This window comes from Zeugodacus cucurbitae, chromosome 5 (genome assembly GCF_028554725.1).
Source record: "Zeugodacus cucurbitae isolate PBARC_wt_2022May chromosome 5, idZeuCucr1.2, whole genome shotgun sequence".
Taxonomy (NCBI): domain Eukaryota; kingdom Metazoa; phylum Arthropoda; class Insecta; order Diptera; family Tephritidae; genus Zeugodacus; species Zeugodacus cucurbitae.
The window spans coordinates 28,770,181-28,795,077 of record NC_071670.1 but is presented as its reverse complement, the minus strand read 5'-3'; the positions used below and the strand labels follow the sequence as shown (position 1 = coordinate 28,795,077).

Genomic DNA, 24,897 nt, shown 5'->3' with positions numbered 1-24,897 from the left:
ATATTTTTTTTATGTTTTGATGATAATTCAGGTTTTTTTTGTTTTCATTTTACACTTACCTGCATTCCAATAATAGCATAAATAAAAAAGAGCATGGCTATTAACAAACAGACATATGGAAGTGCTTTGAACGATTGTACAAATGTCCACAGCAGGATTCGTATCGTGTATCCTTGGCGGAGTAATTTTATGAGACGTGCCGCTCGAAATAAACGCAGGAAGCCAACGTTGATTGAGTTCGACTGTAAAATATTTTTGGTCAAGAAATGAAAGAAACAAACAGAACACAATTAGCGAGCAATTTTTCGTGAAATTGTCTAACTTTTTTTTATTTGTCAGGCAGTGTGGTAGTTGTTTTTGGTTATCTCCTTGCTTTTCAGCAAAATTTTTTTTTTAATATTTTTTGTTTATTTTCTTTTGTAAACTGATGGTAAGTTAAATACGTATTGATTTAGACTGTTTTAGTAGCGTTAAGTGGTTTAGTAGTAGTACGTACAGAATTTTGTAAAACTATTAGTAATACGCTCTTTTAGTAATGGGGTTAATTTGGAATGCTAAAAATTATTAATAAAAAGTTAAAATGATGAACAAGACAATACGAGTAAAAGTTTTCAATTTTGACATAACTTAAACTTTATGGGAAGTATATAATAATTTTAGAAATTTACACACCAATTACACAAAATTTTCGCTAGTTAGTAATAAGTTAACAAAATGAGTGAATATTATGTTAGTAGACATTCTCAAAAATATATGTATATAGTCAGAATTTTGTAATTTTGTACAAATGCCGAATTCGCTCTCATTTATACATACGTTTATGAAAATATATATAAAATAATATTTTTTAGTAAAAATCACACAGATTGTTTTTATTTCCAAAATGCCAAATTATGCGAAAAACTAAGGGTGCCATAAGAAGCCGTAACTTTAAAATTTTAAAAACTAAGTATGATAGGATAGTAGTGTGCTAGAATACCTAAGTGTCTTATTTTGTCGAATGGGTGATATTAAACCAATTTGTAGGTCAGTTCGTCACACCAATTCAATTTTTATGTTGTCGCTCGTTAATGCTATAATTTTCATGCCCTCATAAAGGCATGCATAGTGCAATGTATTGCGTCTTTTCCCAAAATATTTTACGCACAGACCTTGCGTGTCTACCATAAACTTGTAACTACTACACTTTAGACTCGTTCTATTAACACCACACACATATGAATGGGTATGTAGGTGTGGTTTGGTGGTACAAGTATTTATGGTAGCATGCAATAGCATCCGTGTTACGACGTGTACCGCCTCGCGGTGGCTTCATTATTGTCATTGACGTGCGCCTGCAATCCTACGGCTAATTTATTTTGATACCAAGTGGCGTAGTGTGCCGGTGTTGCTGAGCTGATTGCCCCATGGTGGCACGGTGGATGTTCTTTAAATATTATTGTTGGTCTTAGTCACTACACGTATTAATATATGTATGATAGCAGTAGGGACAGTTATAATTTGCGCACATTTATAGGGATTAGACTTAAATAAATTCAATATAAAAATGCGCTACAATTGATTTATAGAATATTTCGAGTATATACATACATTAATAGCATAGTTAGAAGTGGGGTAATGCGCTAGCATATATTACACTATATAAATAATTCGATAATGTAAGGTTACTTAGCGCAATATGAAGGATAGTATTAATAACATTATTAAGCAGGATATTTACGATCTATACAAAAGTAATATCTTAAATAAAATAGAGTAGCGTAATTTAATAACTGCAGGTATAGAATTATATTAAAAAACTAATAACCTAACTTCCTAGAGGTAATAGATTTCAGTGAACAAACAAAAATCATATAATATTAGGTGAGTTTTCATTTCACAATGAGATTTGTTTAAAGCGTAATTTCAATTGACAATGGGCATGTGTACACGAGGAGATAATTTCTTAAACGTACACAAAACTATTTAGGTACATATTCACATAGCGTTATATACATATATATCGTATGTGGTCACTTGAAATGCAAAATGTTGTCACAAAATGTATCAGTTTTTATGTGTAATATACATATATTTATCATAACCTGAAACAATACATTAACGTCAAGTATGCATTTCATATGACGATACGTTTCTAGGCGAAATGGAAGTTTAGTTAATGCTTAAGCGAATTTGTTGAACTATCAAAACAAGCAAAAAAATCTATTACATCGTGAATCGAATACAAAGTGCTATAGTGGAGATACAATAAAATAAAAAAACGTTGTAATGTTGGCAGACGTGTTTTGTTTTTAATTCTACGTCTATAAATGTTTTCTAATTGTTTTTGTATACTGGCAGGCTTTTTATAATATTTGTGTTACGTTCGTGTTACATAGGAAAATGTGCCTTGGACATTCGTAGGCGTCTTAAAATGCAGGACTCTTACGAATTCATTGGACAATATTAGATCGCACAATGCAAACGGAAGGTCTTGCGTGTTTATAAAAAATCACCGAGTAAATTTAATCTTTCCTCTCAATATATATACGGATATTCGTGATGTCTTTCGGCAAGAGATGCCGAATAATAATAACCGTGCAATTTATTGACGATAATACGTTGAGAATAATATGTATGTATCTGAATCGAATATCGAATATAGGATTTAATGTCAATATGTTTCATAAGTTCCATGTGACCAGTAAGATCATACATTTGCATAAAAATGTAATAATAGCCGCCTATTTGTTTTAGGGGAAATTGAGGAGATATTAGAATTCTGAACTTCATTGACCAGACTAAGAAATATTTATTTTACAAGGGCAACAGGTAAGACTTCTTTATATAATACTGATGATTTATGATTTTATATATGTATATGAAATCTGTATTTTCGTATTCAAGTTGTTGTTGAAGTGTACTGCAAACCAATAACAGGGAATCAAAAGACTCTTGTAGCTAGTTATATGTTTTCTAAGTTAACTTTTGCCAAAATCTAAAACAATCGGGTTTAACAGGATACTATGGATCAAAAGTTATTTCAATAAAACTGTTTTTAATAATTTAATTTTGATCAAATAAAATGTACGATATTTTACAAATTGTTTGACTATTTGAATGTTGGCAACTAGTGGTATATGGTATGTAAGAATAAATATCCTTTTGAAATTATTGTAACTTTTGTTGTTGTTTTTTACTTACATCCTGGAAAACATGGAAACAAATTTGTATTACCATTTATTTCATATGGTGTTTATCAATTAATTAGTATGCATTAGTATTCCGATTAGTTTTTATGATTATTTAAATATGTACCGGTTTCGCATGACGATTTGGTCGTTTTCATTTTTGTAGCAGAGATTCGTATTTGATTTCATTATGTTTTTCAATTTTCAATTTCACGAATTTTACGATGCAATGTGTAGTTGATGTAGTTTTCGATTTCGATTTTTATGTTTGTGTTGTTGTTTTTCATCCGTGTGCAATTGGCATTCGCATATGTGGGAGTATTTATATATGTTAATTACATATAGATATTTATTGATATATATGTACGTTTCGCATTCAGAACAATATGCATTATTTTATTTGAATTTTAGGTTGCCACAAAACATCAGACACAAACGTTTACAACGATTATAGTTGCATTTGTTGTAATTGGGATGCATCATTGCAGCGATTTGTATGAATTTTGATTTTTACATGTACATATATTTTTTTTGTATAGAAATATGATGGGTATCATTGCGTTCCAAACATTTCGTGCATGTAGTAAATAGTTTAATTCAATTACAAAAGTTCATTTAAACATTACGAATTGTTATGGTTGGTTTTGAAATTGTGATAGATTCAAACAGTATGGTTGTTGTTGCAAAAAAAGAAGAAACAAATAGAAAAGTAGTCATTAATATCTGTAAAATGTTTGTAAAAGTTTCAATTTGTATTTGCTGCTATTTATAATATTCACTGTAAACTTTTTAAAGACAAACAAACAAATCGGTGGGACGCTTGTACAGACGAGTATATATAAGTACATAGCGTACTCCAATTCAAGCTGGGGATCAATAAGCAATGCAATGCTTTATCGCAACCAAGCAAATGAATAACACATACATATGCAGATACGAACTAGCAGGTGTGTGTGGGAATCAGGGCTATAGGTCGAATGAATGAACGTTATGATAAAAGCGCAGGGGTTTGAAGGACTCGAAGCTATAAATTTAACTCTGAAATGCACATGTTAATTCATATATATGTATGTATGTTTGGTAACTACAAAATGAATGTTTGGTCAAATTTGCGTTGCAATTATTAACCACATATTTAAAGTAAGGAATAGAAACTAGTTATATAGATTGCAAAAATCGACTGATCAACCTTTTAGCGGTGATATGTTTTGTTACAATGTTTCAAAATTTACTGAAATTATGTTTTAATAATGTTAAATAGAACTCCCAATATATGTTTATATAAATATATTGTTACACTTGATCCACAAAGCATATTATATTGTTAGTTATATTTAACTGATGAGTTGCTACTTTTTCGCATTTCAATAAAAGACATAACTAAGATAGAAAAATAAACCTTGATCTAGTACTTTCAGAAAATTTCTAAAAGCTGGTAGAAAAATAAAATAGTTACAAAACGAAGACGAATGTGCTCATATTTAAGAAAGAATTAACAAAAAACTCCGAATTTACCATACTGATTTTCAATGCTGGCCATAAAACTTACAATCTGTATAGATATCTTTTCAGAAAATTTAACAAATAACTTAATGAATAATAAATATCTAAATAATAAATTTCTCTTACAAGGACATAAACACAATCTACCTTTTTATTGTAGGAATAGGGATGTCTAAGCTGAAATAACATTTCACTAACAATTCCATCGAAAACTGTATAATATAGATCTAAAATCAATGCAAATCACATTTAATATAAATATATATAAGTGTATATAAATTATTAATAAGTTTTGAAAAATATATTATTTGAGTTATACTACTTGAAAATAATCACCTAAATTCACTTTGCTCTGCAAAATATAACACCCATACTTTGAACGATTTCTTAAATCCAAAAAATATTTTGACTTCCCATGAAATACCTAGTATTTTTGGCCTTTAGAATACCCATATATTTATACATACATACTGTGATAAATATTTACGCCTATTTATGTGCTGAAATATATTTAGTTTTCGGTACATATTGACATGACAACTTGTTTCAATTTTTTTTTTCAATTTTGCCGTAATCACTTTGGTTTGCACTTACCAGAAAGGTTTGTATAAACTGCCTTATAACCTGAAAATTATTTTAGAATCGCTTAGTATTAGAAAACTGCATGGCATTTGTAAATCTGCACAGCAACTTGAAACTCAGCAGCAAGCCTTTGCATGCAAACCATAAGGAGCGGCGTTATGGCAAAAACTGCACCAAATACGAATAGACTGGCATGGAGAAGAATTTGGAAATATTTTAACCAATAATTTAGACTACAAGGCATTTGTTTATGTTGGCAAAAATAAATTTCTTGGTTTGTGGATCTGTACCACAGTTGTACGAAATGTTTTGAGATACTTGAAAACTACATTTTAGTTCGTATATCCATTTGGACATAAATTATTTATTATGTCTTTCATATTAAATAGTAATATTTCACCAATCACGATTGGTCCGTGTCGAAGGTAATTTAATTCTCGTTGTATTACATAACCACACCTGTTTCTTGTGATAGTCCTATATACTCCAGGATGTTCTATTATCCATAACTTACCAAATTAATTAATTTTTAAATCGACAGGAGTGTATATGTATGAATTCATATGTATAAAGCTTTTCTTAAAAGCTGCAATCCGAAAAAAATTGTGTGCAATGCTTTAATATACTCAACAGGCTTTAATAATATTTTTTTACTTTATATTAAATTACCCTACACCCATAAGTTGTGGCACATTTTCAGTCTGATAATAAGATCTTTTTAATAATTTAGCAAATATTCTTTAACATAAATAATTTCGTGGCTTTTTGTTTCATAAATAGGCTAAACAAATTTAAACAAGGAAGGAAGTGCTAAGTTCGGGAGTAACCGAACTTTTTATATTCTCGCAATTTATGTAATTTTACATAAAGCATAAAGCCCACTAAATTACGAACGAAGAGAATAATGTGCAGAGTTGTAATATTAATCTATACTACTATTATAAAGAGGAAAGATTTATATATATGTTTGTATTGAATAAACTCGAAAATTACTGAACCGATTTCAAAAATTCTTTCACCATTGGAAAGCTACATTCACCCCGAGTAACATAGGCTATATTTATTGCTAGAATCTCAACTTTCTGGAAATAGTTCCCAGGTGAGGGTATCAAAAAGACACTGTGTTGGTGAATCGTTATCTGGAACTGAAAATCATCCTGCAAGTCATTCTCTTCGCATCGCAATCGCGTGCCAGAGAGTCGAGTAACGAGTGCTCGCAGCTTCTTGCTTAACAAAATTTCAAAACCTTGAACCTCGCTTGAGAGTCGAGTACGCAGCATGTACAGCGGCTTGAACAACAAAATATTAGAAATATACCAGCTCGCACTAGGGGTTTTCTCTCGTTCGTAATTTATTGGACAAGTACTGTATACGATATAATGCTAACTGGATTTTTGAAAAACCCTCTCTCTTAGTTGAGCGGCGGGACCGTCGCTTCTATAATGTTTCGTATATACATAACCTTAACAATTGTTTAACTCGTCTTTTTTATATTTTTATGTAAATTACTTTCGCTGTTTGGGTGTAGGGTCCAAATATATAAGGTTTTATAGAAAATTCAACGGAACTAAATACTATTTTATATCTAAAGCATGCCAGTATAACTACAATATTATAGTAAATATTTATAATGAGCATGTAGAACACTTAAGCTTTATTCAAATTGAAACTAGTCTGCAACTAAACTAGAATAATCGACAGAAAATAGTGAAGGAAAAGGTAGAAAGTAGTGAAGTTATTAGTAAAATTAGTTTTAGTAGTATGGTGAGCTTTCAAATTAATAATTTAGTGAGGTGTCTGCTGAAAGCGGTTTGGTAGAAGTTCAATTGAAATTGTTTAACTACTCATCAGCTTCAACTGTTTTGTTGCACGAAAATTTAAAGTGAATGAGATTTGAGAGGCTAATTACAACAGTTTTGCTCAAACAAAAGAGAAAAACAAAATACTTCGAGCATACAAATAGCAAAAAGCAACAAAGAAAAACGAATAATAAAAAATGAGCGATAACCGAGACGGCATTTATAGAAACAAATTGACCGTAAAACAGTTGTTTTCAAAAAATTTCGTAAAAAAAAATTTAAACTATTTTAGCTCAAGCAATAAGTTCAATAAGCAAAAAAGGATGCGATAGTAAGCATTTTGAATAAACGAAAACTGCAGTAGAGTTTGTTTCATATCAAGTTTCAAATTAATTATTATTTTTCAATGTTCACTTTTGCATAAGTTTTATACTTTCAAATCATACTCTAGTAACTAATTAGGCAAAATTTATGAACAACTTGAATAAATTGAGCGAATTCAAAATTAGCATAAAATAGAGAGCAACAGAGTATGGAATATTACAAAACTGACGGCATTTCGTCATTGCTTTCGTTCAAGTTGTATACAAAAGTAGAGAACGTAAAGGTATAATTATTATTGTTGTAAAAAAGATTTGTAATTTTGTTATTTACTGCTGAATATTGGAAAAAATGAGACAATACTTTGCTCGACTACTTACAGTTGCTTCAGTTGCCTGTTATATTTGATTATCAATTTCGTTGTTGCGTTTGTGATTGTGGCAGTGGCAATGGGTATGGTGGTCATGGTGAAAACGGTGGCATGTGTAGTAGCAATGGTTTTGGTGGCAGTGGTGGTGATGTTGGAGTGTGTTTGACATTATTTGTGGTTGTAGGTTGTAGTTGCGGCGACATTTAAGTGTGATGCAAAATAATAGTTTAATATTTTTTTTTTTTTTTATTGTTGTAAATTAAATGATATTCGTTTAGCAAAATCGAAGCGGTTCAAATTCCATTCGCATGAGGGTGTGTTGATTTGTTGTAGGCGAGTGTCATGTGCGAGTATTCAAAAGCAGTTGGTTTCCGTATTTCGATTTGTATACATATTTTTGGATGTGTTTGATTCGTGACGTGTTACAGCAGGATTCATGTCATTTAATAGTGTCAATTTATTCAAAAATAATTTGCGGTGTAAATGTTGCACATAAATGTGTCAGTGATATAAATTTTGTTGAACAATGATAATGTTGTTTGGATAATGTTGGCGGTGGAAATGCATGTTTTGTAAAGCAAAAATATAAATTTTCAAAAGTTTCTCAAATTAGTATAAGGCAAATCAATGTAATATATGAATATGCATATACTAAACTGTATTTTTTTTATAGTTTTCAAAAGAATTTTAGCACGATTTTTAACCTGAAATGTTCATGAACATTCTTTTCCAAATTTTTAACCAAATCCTTTAATTAATATACTTATGTATATTAAGGTGGAGCGACAATGTATGTAGAAAAAATTTTGTTTTTGTTTCTTAACAGCATAGCAATCAAAAGTTTCGAGTGCGGCTTGTGAGGAAAACAAACGCGTCAACAAACAACAAACGCGTCAACTGTTTTAAATTTTTTAGGTGCCGCAGTACGGTCGAATATTAATAAAAATTTGAATTTTAAACATTTATTAAGAAAAATATTCTCTCACATTACTCAAATACCAATTACACATCAAACTGTTTTTATGTATTGAAATAATACATTTGTTGACGCGTTTGTTTTCCTCACAAGCCGCACTCGATGCTTCCGTTCCAACTTGATGCAGCGCTCCGCGGCTTGGGTGTGGCATGTACCAATGTCTTTCAAGGTTTCATCAGTCATATTTCAAGTTAGAGGTGGCTCACTTATATCACAGTCTCGCCACATAATAATGTCAGTGTAATCTTTGGCATTGAAGTTGAATGCAGGTGCTTTCAACATTCGAAGTCTTCGAGCAAGATCAGAGAATGTTTTTACAATTCATCGATATGCAATATCCCTTATAATCTATCTGTCGTCACCAATCATGGCAATGAGAAGATTTTAATAATATAGGGATTTTTAGCTGTCTCCGACTTACAGGTGACATGAACTAAATACTAGTTGATTCCTTGTTCCTATAAAATCCTATAATGATCCTCTATCTGCCGTTTTCTGTAAAATATCCCTTCTTTATCAAAACGAACCACAGTCTTATTCTTCCTTTCGTCGAAATACAACCCACTAAGTATTTTATTGCAGTCCGCTTCTTATAAAGTTGATCACCTTAGTTCTTTCACGGCGCAACATTGAACGATCAATGGCACAACTAGGATCGTTCGATGAAATAATACCAACGTCTTTTAAGACAGAAGAAGCTATAATGGCAGCGAGTCTGTCGGAGACCCCAGTACGATCACACGCAAGGGCTAATGACATTAAATTTAATCTCTTTTTTGCAAAGGTGGTAATAATTGTCCCTTAACCTGTACTGGGTCCTTTTGGTTAGGACTAGATGGTACGAGAAAATTATCACATGAGCTGCTGCTTTCAATAGAAAAGACATCAGCCAAAGAACAAGAACAACAGGGCTTGTCAAAATAGTGTACCTCTGTGCTACGCGATAAACTTCTTTCTTTTCTATCTTGTTTTTTTCTTATTCTTCACAGTTGCAACTATATCGACACCGCATATCACAATTTTCCTGGTTGAGCTTTGGTCGAGAAAAAAACTTCCTTCCACCTTTGGAACACGACACCCTTTTAAACAGCTACAAGTCCTAATCTTTCAGATATTTCACGAACTGTCGGCTCCTTTGTTGTTTTATCGGGCTTTAATTCATGTTTTATGAACAGATACCATTTAGGTATTTGAGAAACAGGTAACTTCTCCGGCAAACCATGCTACAAGCATCACAAATAAAAGTCACTGTCACTCCATCGGTGGGGGTAAAGAAAGTAATACCCCCCCTCCCACTGAAACATAACACGCATGTTTTCAGGTCATTTATTCATATCTTACATCGCTAAGAACGTCAAATATCGCTTATCAAATGTTTGCGAATTCGATATAAATTGTCCAAACATCATTTCGATGGGGGCACCTCTAAACATAGCACGAGATTACTGATTTTTCTTGTGTTTCATTTTTACTTAAAACAACAACTTTCTACAGGAATGCCGAAGCAAAAATCAAAAGAAAAGTAAAATCGCTCCACCCTAATGTATATGCTTTTGCTTCGAAAATACAAACAGAATGTGTGTCGACTTCTCAAATAAATATTAATGGTTTTGTTTTTGTAAATGTTCATTGTTCTACTTACAGCAAAAGGTTAGACTTACAACTTTTCGTAGATAAACTCAAATATAGCATAAATTGTAGTAAGGCAAGTAGTTATTTAAGTAAGTTTGTATATAAGCAAGTTGGAAAATCTCAATAATTACTTGTAAGAGCATTCCATAAATGAAAATATGAAAATAAAAATACAATGTACACTTATAACTGCTAGTATAGAATAAGTTAGTACTCGGTTAATGTTTGCTGTTTACATGTAATAAGAAATGTGAACAAATATTATTGTTTTATCTTGGATGCATTAGTGAAAGTACAAACAATGAGAAATGAAAATGAAATGAAAATAACGGGGTGCTGTTAGTCTCCTTTGATAAAGACGAATGATGAAAGCCGGAGGAACAGAGCTTAACCGACTGGGAAACTAGAAAAACGGGGTCGATATCATTTAATTCCAGCGAGAGCTAATGAAATTGTGCCAAAACATATGCTTTATGGAAAGTATAAAGCAGCCTTCCTGCTAAGTCTCAAAAAATAATATTTCCCATTTTAATTAAATTTAATTCGGATAAACAGTTTATACGCAGAGATGAGGGAGTTGTAGTACTTTCAATTACTAAAACAGGAATACACTATTGGCTATCTTCAGGCACGCTTGCAAATTTAATTGATTATTAACCAATCACTCGTCTGGTAGAAAGTCCTTCCAGAAATTTATATTTTATTTTTTAAGCACATTTACACATTTAAGCAAGGAGTTTGACACTAGGTCAACCTTTTAGCAGCTAAGCACTAATATTTAGGGATGACCTAATAAAGCAAGATCCATTATAACACAAGCTGACGGGAATGAATTTGATTAAAAGCGGCGAAGAAAGCACTTTTTTCTTTCAGTGAGAGTAAAAAGTATGGAAATTCCAGAAAATAAACACGATTTTCTAACTAATTTTTTCACAATTTTCTAAATTGATAGTAACTAGATTTAAAGCGCAGGATTAGTGGTGACTAACGCTCAATCAGGTTCATAGCATTCTAAACTAAAAATGTATATATACACACCGAAGGGAACATAAGCACACAGTGGCAATAAAGTATACGCGTATGTTGAAAGAGATTAGGAGTTTTAACGAAAAACACTCATAAAATTTTACAAATACAAAAACAATTTTATGATTATCGTATTAGTGTAATAAGTGTTTTGTACTTACATCGTGCTGGTGTTGTAATTTTAGTTGTAGTTGTAGTAGATGAGTATTTGTAGAGGATAGTTGTTCAGATTAGGTTTTTATTGATTGATTGATTATTGAATGTTGTTGTGATTGCGAATGTTGGTAGGTTTCAACGAATTGTTTGATTGTATGTTTCGTTTGATGAAAGAGAATTTTTAAACGACAGCAAAAAATTTAGTTTTAAAATACAGAAAGTTTTCAATAGTTTTAAGCATTTTAGTTTGTTCGTTTTGCATAATACATATTTGTTTACACAGAGGAAAGGACAATATTCGTAGAGATATTCGTGTCAAATTTGTGTACGTGTTTGTATTTGGTGATTTTACAATTGTTTTAATATGTTGTGCACATATTCGTTGTTGTATGTTGACGAATGTGTAGAATTTTCGAAATGTGTTTTTAGTTTTTTCAATTCGAAAAGTAAATTTTGAATGATAAGTATATTCAAGTGAGAGTTTTTGTGTAACATTTTAATAGGTTTTTTTGGTTTGTTTAGTTTTTTCAGTTTTCATGGGACGCCATTTCGTATTTGGTTTGGTTTGGTTGTGTTATGGTACATAAATAAAATGTGAAAAAAGGAAAATTAAAAGACATATGATTATTAATTATCGCGGTGATTCATTGTAAATATATATATAAATATATATATGTATATGTATATACATCACAATGTTATATAGACATATGTATGTGTTAAATTGACTTAAGTATTATTGCAAGTGCTTGCTTAAAGAGAATACGTAAATACGGAGTTTATTCAGATACGTAGTGAAATTATTATTGCTGTAAGTATTTCGTTTTACTTACGTACAAAACGCTTTGAATATTTGAAAAATATGAAAATACTATATCATACGTAATTCATAATATATATACTAGGTGGTATCATCATTAAATTTTTTTGATACTACTATTACTATTGGAATTCCTTAAAAAATTGCGCAGTTGACGCATAATATTCAGTAATTACATTGTTTGTGTGTAATTCTTGAAAGTGATAAATTTTTAATTTTCTAACTTGGAAGCAGAAACTTTGAAACTTTTTAATTGCGCGACTCATCAAACAAGAGTATCAATAAGTTAACAGTTATAAATAAATAGCGTATATTGTAAATACGAGTATTTTCTATTTGAGGTAACTTAGAAACTATACCACTAAGGTATGGCCTAAATTGGTTGTAAATATTTTTCACTTCTGCTTCAGTACATAACGTCAGAACGCAACCATTCATTATTGTAGTTATATGTATTAGTAATTATAAAATATTACATATATAGGCATATATAATTCGAATTCTTAAAATGCATAACTTGCTTAACGACAATATTCAAAACTAACATAGCAACCGTTTTCGTATAGTAATTATTTAACATGAAATTATTATTTTTCCGACAACAGTTTGAAATATATAAACTTAAAATTTGAACAGTGCTAAGCATATTAATACGCTGCGTAAGCGTGTGTATAAGAGTGTGCAATAATTACCCCGAACTCCATCCAAAGCGCATCGACAATACTGCCCACAACGGTAATGAGATCGAAAATATTCCACGGATCTTTGAAGAAGTTCTGCAATGGAATGCAATTATTATTAAACAAACTGTTTGATGAAGCAATTTTAAAATCATTTGATAAACGCAAGTAAAAACCACGTCACAATTATTATATATGAACATATGTGTGGTGTATACAACACATATCTGTGTTCCCTAACTAGGGCTGAAATTTACAATGGCAGTTTTCCGAGTGTCACAGCTTCACATAATGGACACATTTTATTTACATATTAATTATTATTATTTTTTTTTTAATTTTTGACTAATAATAGTGTTATGCAAATGCTGCAAACTGATTACTCCATTAAATCCAATTAGGCAAATGCTGTACCTACCGTACATCCAAAAGCTATTACTTTCACAATTGTCTCCAAAAAGAAGAATAATGTGAATACCAGATTCATGTAGGTCAATATATCACTATGAGTTGGCGGTGCATCATGAAACTACAGAAAAATATCATCAACAACATGATTTTGATTTGTTTTTTTTTCGGGGAAGGGAAAAGAAAAAATATAAGCATCTATGAATCAACTGCATGAAAGAGTGACTTAAAGATTTTACTAAGAAAAAATAAATCAACTTGCCAGATTTACGTTTGGTTTTGTATTGAGAATATGTACTAACGTATAATATTTTCACATAGAAAAAACAAATATTATTTTCTTAATACATATTCCTAGATACCAAAGCAAATATAAGATGGACGAATGAAACGATGAAAATGTATAATACTTAGAATATATAACAAAATAAACAACAAATAATTAAATGGGCTGCAGGCATTATATAACTTGATTTAATGTTTATTTAATTTAATATTTTTTCTTATTATAATTAGGATAAAAATGATATTTCAACATTTCTGCTGGATTATTTAAGCATTTTTTCTTGCTTATTTTTAAGAAAACATAGAGAGAAATTCCGAATGAGTATAATTTCTTTCTATTTCATTACTATTAGAATTGTGTATGAACTAGTGTTGCAAGCTCGGTGTATACTATAAAACTCTGATAGCAATTATGCAGTTTTTAAATATTTTTTTGTATTCGGTATAAACTATGTTGTATATTGGTAATGTAAACATGTATATGTGTAGGTTTGTTAGCATTGCATTACAGTAGTCTGTCCTTGATAAAAACTAAAAGCTTTTGAATATATAATTATAGAATTATAAAAGTATGGTTTTATCAAGTAAAAAATATATATATTACATATCATAAAAAAATATTTAATCATACTTTGTTCTCTGTTGCTTAAAAAAAATGGAGTCCAATTTCTCTAGCAAACGAACTGCAATTAAAGGAAGTGTTCCCGGAGATTTGCTGTAGCAGTTTCAAAAACTCGTATACATAATAATTAATTTAGAACTATTCTAAGGAAAAATGTCTGCAAGATATGTATATGTAACCCCTTAATGGCACGAAACTAGTATGAGAATTATTTGAAAAAATCTTACTTGGAAACTTAAATAAAGCGCTCGCCATTTTTTAACGAATTCTAATTTGTTGTTGAAATAAACAGAGAGAAACCCGGATTAATTTTTTTTATATATTTGCAAACATTTTGTTATTTGGAACATAGCAATTGAACATAGAATTAGTGAGGTTACTAATTAAGAATTCGGCAATAATTGATGCTTTCGATTCGCTTTAGCGTTGAATCGAACAAACAACTGGTATATGTTATTAAATTGGGATATCCCATAAGTGATACAATAATAAGCGATTGCAGTACTTTCTCTTAATACACCACTGCTCTACTGTTAAATTAAACTAATTCTCACTTTCATCTAAATTTTTTTTAAGAAGATGTTAGTGCTCAAAAATTTTTTGCGGTGCAATGAAAGATCGAAGACTATTTAATTGTTTATTCATTTTTAGCCCATTTTTGGTTGTGTACAGAGCTAAACTATATTTCACTTTATGGGTGGCAGTGCTGCCATATTTTTGGTTTTTTGGATTTTAGAACAAAGCACTACAAAATTTAAAGCATATTCAGAACTAAAACTTTTGGCGTGTATTTCGATTTATTTGTTACATTGAAAATATCGAAAAATAAAAAAATAAAAATAATATTGGTATAAATGAGTTGAACTTAAAAGGGTGCTAAATGTCGTGCATCACAAAAATCAAAGCTTCATTTATATATATGTACATGCTTTTGTTAGGAGTTATGTATAAGCAGACTGAAAGCGGAAGTATATAGTAATAGAAAAACGTTTAACATGCTATAGTGCCGTATAGAGCTTACCTGTTCATATAGTGGACCGGTTGTATGTGTACTCCGTTAAAAATGTTTAAAAATAATAAATCCTGATTGTGGATTACATACACTTTACATTGTAAATTTCAGCGGAATACAGTTTTATAGCATCGGTTAAAATGCTGAGAAAAGTTTATTGAAATGTTTACGACGACTGTCATTTTTTAAAACAGCAATTATAAGAATAACTGTATCATTGTTTCGGATACACGAGCATTCGTGCATGAGACACCTACCTTAACGCCAAATCCTATGATTTTCAGTACAGTCTCAACGCTGAACATCCCCGTGAATCCCATGTTGATATATTTAAGTGATTTCTCATACATTTCACCTTGGTTATGATACTGCAGAATGTATTATTAGTTTTTTTTTATTGTTTAGTATAAGCAAAATGTGTTAGCCAATGATTTCAAGTTGAAAATCTCCAAAATATACAGAAATATTTATTACATGGTATAGATATGTATACAAGTATGTATGTATGTCACTGATAGAATAAAGCGAAACATAGTAAATAAGTTTATAAATGTATAGTAAATCAAATGAAGATCACATGTTTAAACAGTTAGTAGATATTGACACAAACTTACAAAGAGTTGCAAAATAGTAACCATTATTCAGTGTTAACAGCATTTATTTACAATATAAAAATAATGTACATGTGTTTATTAAATCCAAAGAGTTTCTTAAAACAAATTATTATCCCCCAGCGATTACCTCTTCATCGTCATTAAATTTCTTTCTGGGAACCCATCATTTAGATCTGAGATCAGAAAAAAGTCCATTCGTGGAAACGATAGGCAATTTCAAAACTTAATTCGTGCAATTTTAACTCCGCGATTCACTGCACTTCAAATTATTCAGTATACGTCTGTAAATTAACGGCTTTAATTAACGGATGTTATTATAGTTCATATTTTCTTTTCTAAAGGTATCCTATCTACTATCTTGTTCAATTTACATTTTCCTGAATGAACTATTGTTTTGTATTCAACATTCATATGATGTGTGTGGAATATAGTGAACCTCCTACGAATGATTGCTAGGTGTGTCACATAACAATCATGAAGTAATTTTTCCAAACCTAACATTTTTATACATCACGAGTTTAATTATTATAAATTTTTTTAAATACCAAAACTTACATCTCTCAAAATCTATATAGATTAGGCCTTGTGGTCTTTATAATAACCTACAATTCAATTTAAGTAACACTCTCTCTTAAAATATTTATTTATTTATGAGGAAAGGAGAGAAACGTATATTAATAGTATAGTATGAGAACTTTTAACACAGAATATTAAAGGGGCAAGTTCGAATTGATAAAATAACTGGCGTAGACATGAGTCAAAGTTTAAGGGTGTGGGAGAAGTAGATTGCGAGAACATTTTTATATCCAACATTGAAAATATATATCTAAACATTTTGCATTCAAGATGAGGATACCAATAATATCGGGTGATCCAAGTTTTTTGACAAAACACGCGTCAGTCGTGGCACACTGTCATGTTATTTTTGTTCAGTATTGTTTGGCATTTCATCATGGAAAGACTTATGCCTGAACAACGTTTACAAATTATTCAACCCTAAAACGAAAATTCACGTGTATGTACATATGTCTAAAGTCTATGCGCCCAATCCCCTTCGATTCAGGCCTTGGACAAAACATCACGCGGGTCATACGCCAGTTACCAGTCGAAATGCTTTAAATTTTGTCATTAAATTTGAATTTTCTGTGTTTTTCTCTAAAATCAGTAAGGAACCTCGAAATGGATCACCCTTTATAATAGTGTTGAATAATACTCTATACTCGGAAATATAAAAATTAATAACTACATGATAAAGTAAGCAATGAATATTTCAACGTTAGAATGATTCCAACATTGAATCTATTTTAGAATGTGGGTATTTTAGAAGTACACAAATCCTTGAATATTATCTTAACGCTGTGGGGCGATGAATGATGTAAAGTTTATCTTTTATGTTTGTTGCCATTTATTCGTTCTAAACACAGTTTAATTGAAAGTTAAAATTATTAATCGTTTTTGTATCTTGAATACACACAGGCTATATATGGCACATGGTATAAAATTGTTTTAAAAATGACAACACCAAAAGAGTTCACCATAATTACTTTCATATTTATAAGAAGCCGTAAAATAAAGAAATCAGAACACGTCGGTGCAGTGATGAGACAACAAAAACGACTGTAACAAATTTTATTTAAATTTATAAACCATTTTGTGTATTACATGCAATATTTACACAAACAAGTATTTATATTTTGCTTTATTGTTCAACATAAATACACAAATATAAAATTGTTTTTTTTTAATCACGAAAAAAATTAAACTGCCTTTTTGAAACTGTTTTTTCACAAAACTCTTCTTCAGTACTTTTAGTGTATGTTTGTTGTAATGCGATGTATGTATGTGTGTACGACTGCATTCACTGAGTACATAGTTAGGTATATGCTTGCATTTATGCATAATATTAGTAAAATTAGATAAACTATTAGTTTTTTTTTTAATTAAATAATGTCCATAACACTACCCATGAATATAAATTAAAGAAAATGAACATCTCAAACGAAACAAATGAAATTTAATAATATAATTATATATATATAATATATCTATATGCTCATATGAGTGTGTAAAATATGTATGTGTACTTGGACTTACCTTCATCATAAGCAGTAAAGTATTGAACACAATTAGCATCATTATAAAATATTCGAATGGCGTCGACACTACAATGCGCCAGACTTTGTACTTGAACGTGTTTCGATTTTTGGGCATATAACGTTCGAGCGGCCGCGCGCCTATCGTGAAATCTATGCAGGATTTCTGTAATTATGACAACAATTTTAATCAACAAATATTTTAGATAGTTCGCGAGAGGAAAGGGAATTTGGAAGCCACATATCATGCAATGATTGCTGAATTTTACGACAAGGTATAAAAAATGTATGGAACAAATACAGTGATATTTAAGGTTAAGATGGATTTGTATATACCTTATGTACATATGTATTTATATAAACGTACCCCTATACATATATGAAATACAAATTGAATATAGTTCTCCTACAATTATAACTCGAATATATCGTGTTTGTCAAAATATAAATACATATTAGTGCCCATAAAAGTTAACTCCAAAGCTCGGCTTTGAATTAATCTGAATTTCTGAATTGAGTTCATTAATATTTTTGAATGAGAGTGAAAAATATGTAACATTATTATTGTATTTGTTAGTTATCAATTAATAAGGCATTACTTTAATTTTGGTTGTTGTAAATTTTTAAGAAATTCTTTAATACTGATTCTATGCATAATTATTTGATTTGCAATACATACAATGTATGTATCAAGCCTTGTTAATTATCAATAATATTATGCATCATTTTGCAGAAAACTTAAATGCAAAAATTAAATAATCATTCGACACTTATTCCTATTCCTACCTTAAACGAAAATCACTCCCGTTATGAGACTAATTAATGTGTAGTGATGAGTAATAAGGTTAAGAAAGGGAGCATTTCATTTGAGTTCTAACATTTAGTTGAAAATAAAATGAGATGCTTACTCGATCCTTACTATAGAAAACGTAGTGATCGATGTATATATTTATTATTGTATTCGATTGTGAAAACAGGTGATTGTGCGATAACTAAGTCTTATAATTTATTAGTTTAAAACTATTATTTCTACGTTTAGTTATATATATTAAAAAAAAAATGTATTATCATATACAAAAATAGTATTTTTTGTATTATTTAAAGTGACATTTATGTATTTATGCATATTCAACCATGTACGAGTGATTGCAGTAGCTTTTACTTTTCAATATTTTAAAAGCAGTGCAATACTCGTTTCAAAATCTTTAATTTCCGGTAAATGTACAACATTTATATATATTCATTAGCACTAAACTAAAAAAAAAAAAACAAATTATGTGTAATTTGGCGAATTGTTTACAGCTTTCAGTTTAAAAGCTTTACGTGAAATTAAAAGCGCCGTAATTAGCACAAACCTCGAACGTTTGTTACGGACTTTCTTCCACGCTGCTATGGTGTAATATATCCTATAGTTCTGGAAGAGTAACGTACTCATTTGGCAATGTCGGTAAACTGTATTTTATATTTGTTGAAAAGCACATAATAGCTTTTTTAGAAAAGCATGCAAGCTGTATTTGATAACGTGACTACATTTCTAACGAGTATTTATCATTTGTTTTGTATTTAAAATGCTGATATATCTAAATCACTGGCTTGGAATATTTAGTTTAGTGTGAATTCGGGAGTGGTGATATGTACTGGATGTAGTGTCTTGTGGCTTTACTAAAAACTAGACTATGCTATTGAATGTAGGTTGGTCTTAAAAGCGTTGACTATAAAATCTAAATTTTACATATACACTTTTAAATGTTCACTGACACATTAAGCAGTTAAGTATGCACAAATTAAAAAATTTTCGGAAGAAATTTGTATTTAGATGATAAAGTATAAAACCAATTTGATTTTTATTCACAACATTGACACTACGCTCTAGATTAAGGTGGTAACGATTGTAAGCACATTGCTTTACAACACACATATGGTATACGTAACTTATTTGGCTATTAAATTAGTTAATGTAGCTCACCTGGTTCTTATCAATTTCACCATCTTGCAACTCAGCCTCGCCTTGCTCTTGAAATGTTATGATAATCAAGGCCACGAATATATTCACGAAGAAGAATGGAAATACAATGAAATACACAATATAAAATATGGACATTTCGATCCGGAAATTTTGTATGGGACCCCTATCTTCATATGTGGCAGCCATTGAGTGTTGTAGAACTCTATTAAATTTTGAATATTTATTATATCAATTAATTGGCTTTTATTCAATTTTATATACATATTATATAATAAATGTGCATAAATCATCTAGTTAGTAGCAATAATAAGAGATCTACTTGTGACTAAATACCTTCGCAATATACGACAATAATATTAATATATATTATAAAGTTAGTGTTCAGATGTTTTGCTTACTGTGGCCATCCCTCGCCGGTTTGCACGGCGAAAAGCGTTAGCATTGCCGCCGCTACATTGTCGTAGTGAAAGCTCCGCGGCCGCCAAATGCGCTCCTCCTGCTTTGGAAGTAACTCGTCCTCCTCATATTTAAAATAGTAACCCCTTGATTGGTTTTTTTAAGAATTTACGATTGGGTTGAAAAAGTTTGTATATTTGCTCATTTCTAAATGTTTTTTTTTTTTTACAATAAAAATTAAGTAAAAAAACTAACAAATTGAAATAAAAGACAAATGTTCAAAATAACAAATAATCACAACTTATTAAGAATGGTTAGTAAGTATAAACAGAAGATATGCAAAAAAAGTGATAGTGAAAGTGAGAGTGAAAGTGAAAGCGATAGGCGAGAGTGGTTGTGATAAGTTTGAGAGTTTCAGGAAAGCTTTGCTGTTTAGTGAAAGCTCAGTTTACCGCTGACAAGCTGTTACAAAGTAGCGCACAGCACAGTTATAGCAAGGACTGGGCGAAGGGCAAGGGGATATATGTAAATGTAATTTTGTATGTTTTCATGTGTATGTGCGTTCTCTTTAATTCTTGTTTGCAAAGCATACACCAACCATATTCTCATATAGGGAAAATAAAGTCATTTAGGCGTAAAGAAATAGTAAATGTTACAAAATTGATATCAGCAACATAATAATGTAGAAAATGCATAGTACGTAGATACAAAAATCTACCGCAATCAAAACTACCTAAAAAGGAATAAGAGATCCACTTAGGCTACTATGATGTAATACACTAAAAATTGGCAAGAAGCTCTCTTTTTATGTAGATTTGATTATATCTAAAAATAAACTAACGATAGTAGTAATAATCTTTTATTTTAAATTTTTTGTTTGTCTTAATTGTTTTGACTAAGGGCAATACAGCTGTCGAGTTTAATAACAAATGTTGTGGTTATTCTAAAACAAATTTGTTTGAAGCTCTACCTATTCTTTCTATTCATTCAAAACTTTGAAACTCTCTAACAGCTTTTTACTACTGCACGAGCTCCTAAAGGATTTGTCAAACATTAATCTATAAAAGATATTACCTTTGAATAAGCCTATCTGTGAAAACTTTCTTGCAAACTGAAATAAATGCGCTAAAGCTTTGAATAAGCTTTCCTATGCACACTTTCTTATTAAACTTCGATAATGCAAATTTGAAATTTGACTAAATCTGTGAATGAGTTTAGATATGCAAATTAAAATTCCTGTGTTTGGCTCTCAATCATCTTATTTCATCTTATTTTAGCTCCTACTGTTGGCCATTTATATGAAAAAGAGAGGTGGTCCTGTGCTACGCTTAAGATTCTGCAAGAAATATGTGAAAAAAGTTTAAAAATAATTGAGTTTCCTGTACATATTATATATGTATATATACAACTGTGCCCAACAAAAAGTGGCTTCCCACCTACACATAAAGGATGGTAATTTCTAACTAGAAAAGAAATTTCTATGTACGAGTATTTACAAATATTACAATATCTAGCTCACTCTTATACACTAACTTCCTAATTGACTAATAACAAGAAAATTCTTGAAAAATAAAATAGATAAAAAGCTATTTATTTTTATAAAAATTTTGAAAAAGAAAAGTATTTACACTTGAGACGAGTAAATGGAAATGTCCCAACTTTAAATATATTTAATAATTTTGGCTTTTGGAATGACTTCATTAAATACTTGAAAAGTATATTTTTCATAAAAAGCTCTTGAGATTGTTTGAATTGTATGGCAATCGAGCTATTTATACTGTTATGATGGAGCTGATACTTCTGCTACAAACACACACAGACGTGGATACGTAAAAATATACTTTTCTTTATAAAGTTCATTGCACACGAAGGCAAACAGTTAAAACAACAAGATATGGAAATTCTTTGTGTTTTACATTTGAGTGAGTGTATGTAAGATTAACAACAATAACACAAAAGAAATATAAAATTTGGCAACAGTTTATGTATTTAGGAGAACAGTTGAGGTACACACGAATAAGAAATTAAAAAGACATATATTAACAGGTTAGAGTTACGTAAGTACATATATCCAAAAAAAAAATATCAATTAAAATGGGAAAACTTTTTTCCAAATTGAACGTGACCTCAACTGAAATGAACTGGCTACTGCGTAGGACTACGATCACCTAAAAACTTGTTTTGGTTTTTTGTGTTGGTCAACTAGTTCCTGTAGGTTTATCAATGCTTTATTATTGAGTGGGTGTATAACAATTTCAAACGTATGACCAACAATTTCTTTGAGATGTCATAAAATCCTGGCATTAAATTGAAGCCTAGAGTAAAGTACTGAAGTATATTTTTTTGGTTTATTGCAAACGTGTTTTCAATATATTGGAAGTGTATGCGTGTTGGAGCGTGTGTTGAATTTTGCTTTGCTGTGAGTACTTGTTAAGCGCGTGCTACAACAATAATAATATTAAAGCTTATTAAGAAATCTTCTGGCAGTAATATGGACTCTTTGGTTAAAAGTTGAGTTAGCCAATTGAATAAAATGAATTTTTGCACTTTTCCATCTGCTTCAGTTTCATCGTTTTGTCTGTTTCTCTCTTCTCTTCTCCATAACAAAATGCAAACAAATGATTAAAAGTTACACATTCGGTTATAAGTAAAAATGTATGCAATTATATGTAGGTATTAAATATTTATGTATGACGCAATCTTCGACTTTAGTTTTGAATTTTGTTCGGTTTGAATCGCGTAAGGTCTGGTAAGCATAAACATATGAGTAGTTATTGAAACGACTGCTGTTAGGGCAAGACCATACTCGTTTTATTATTAAATTCCTCTGGTTTTTACTTTTGTTTTTTGATTTTTTTGATTTTCTGCATTGTCTCATTTATGTTTTTTTTTTATATTTGCGCTCCTTTGTTTCTGTGATTGTGCCACGTTTGGTAGGCGTACAATCAAACAAACAAACAAGGCGGGAAACTTTAAAATGCTACTCTTACATTCTGTTTAATCTGTGCACGCTTTTTATAAAAAAAGGTGTTAAAAGTTATACTGAAAAAAATATATCGATGGTGTATTAAGCGAGTGCCAAGAAAACCTAAAAAGTGCCAAATATGCTCTCTTTATGACAAAAGTGGTCACAAAAGATTGGCTCTTTTCTTAGTGTTCTCCCGCACTCCTTAGTCCACGGTAGGTGTGGGAAATTTTAAAGATTATTGCACATTTAGGCATTGAATTGCTCTATTGAATGCTTGTATGGTGTGTCTGTGTCACCTGACCTAGTGCGGTTGTGCCATTTCTACATGTTTTGTGGTTCGGTATATCTTTGGAAGGCAAGCCCTGTACTAATCATTTGTTCAAATACCTACTGATAGAGGTCCTACTTTCTTAACATTTTCATACTCGCATATCTTTCAATTGACTTGAAAGCCTATGTTTTTTGTTTTGACCTTGTATAAACCTATATACCTTATATGCCTTTGCGTACTATTTTGTAATATATATATAATCTCCTTAAACTCCTATTGGAGCGTAGGGCCATAATAAAGTATTGATAATTGCGTACTTAGCCTACGCTTTTGGTTTCATAGTGTATGAATTTCGATATGGATAATAAAGAAGAGGTCGTACTTGGTACAAGGTCATAAAAAGCTTGAATAGGGAAGGTATCGAGTATTTAGTAAGTTGTACTGCATTGATTCAATCCAACCTCCAAATTTTTATAGTAAACAAACAGGATAACACATGTGTGTTCGATCTGTATGAAATCGTTTCGCCATACACGACATACAAATCCATTTTACGCTCATTCTTTAATGAATGAGAACAAGCGGATAATGTAATAACACTTCTTGTAATTATGTAATTTATTATATTTGTCTATATTTAGACAATAAATTATTTGAACAAAATCACTTTTTTTGTTTTCAAATTTAACAAATCTTGTAATTATGTAATTTCTTATATTTGTCTATATTTAGACAATAAATTATTTGAACAAAATCACTTTTTTTGTTTTCAAATTTAACAAATTTTGTTTTTTCCGTCGTTTTTTCTTCTCCAAATCACCAATTGTGTGCACAGAGCGCCATACGCGACTAACATGTATGCACACCGATCGTAAAAAATCAAACATTCTCGCGAACATGGATTGGTATGCGCACAGGCCCATACACGAGTAAATCAGTTTCCAACGCATACCGATCGAACATACATGTGTATCGTGTATGGCCACTTTTAGGCAACTCCAACAACTTCAGTGTGGCATTATTTACAGCTTCAGTATCAAAACAATCTCTGTGGTAACTTAAGCATAGAAATCTCTTTTAATGTATCAATAAATCACAATTTAATTGTTTTTAATGATTGAAAATGCACTTTACTATATAAATTTCGGAATAAAGAATTAAGTTCTTTCAAATAATTCTTCAAAAATTGAGTTTTTTGGGAGTATACCAATAGACAATTTAGGTAAT

General features: G+C 30.5%; 1 protein-coding gene across 2 annotated transcripts in view; it reads right to left on the bottom strand.

Moving 5' to 3' along the window:
- LOC105219043 (voltage-dependent calcium channel type A subunit alpha-1) overlaps positions 1–24,897 on the bottom strand; it is a 153,548-nt gene that overhangs the window by 42,278 nt on the left and 86,373 nt on the right. For both annotated transcript variants that reach the window (XM_054230649.1, XM_029044737.2), the window contains exons 16-21: positions 20,434–20,577; positions 20,036–20,237; positions 18,071–18,235; positions 15,620–15,730; positions 13,048–13,131; positions 60–242 (exon numbers count right to left, since the gene is read on the bottom strand). In XM_054230649.1, coding sequence (XP_054086624.1) covers positions 60–242; positions 13,048–13,131; positions 15,620–15,730; positions 18,071–18,235; positions 20,036–20,237; positions 20,434–20,577 — 889 coding nt within the window. The remainder of the gene's footprint in view (positions 1–59; positions 243–13,047; positions 13,132–15,619; positions 15,731–18,070; positions 18,236–20,035; positions 20,238–20,433; positions 20,578–24,897) is intronic.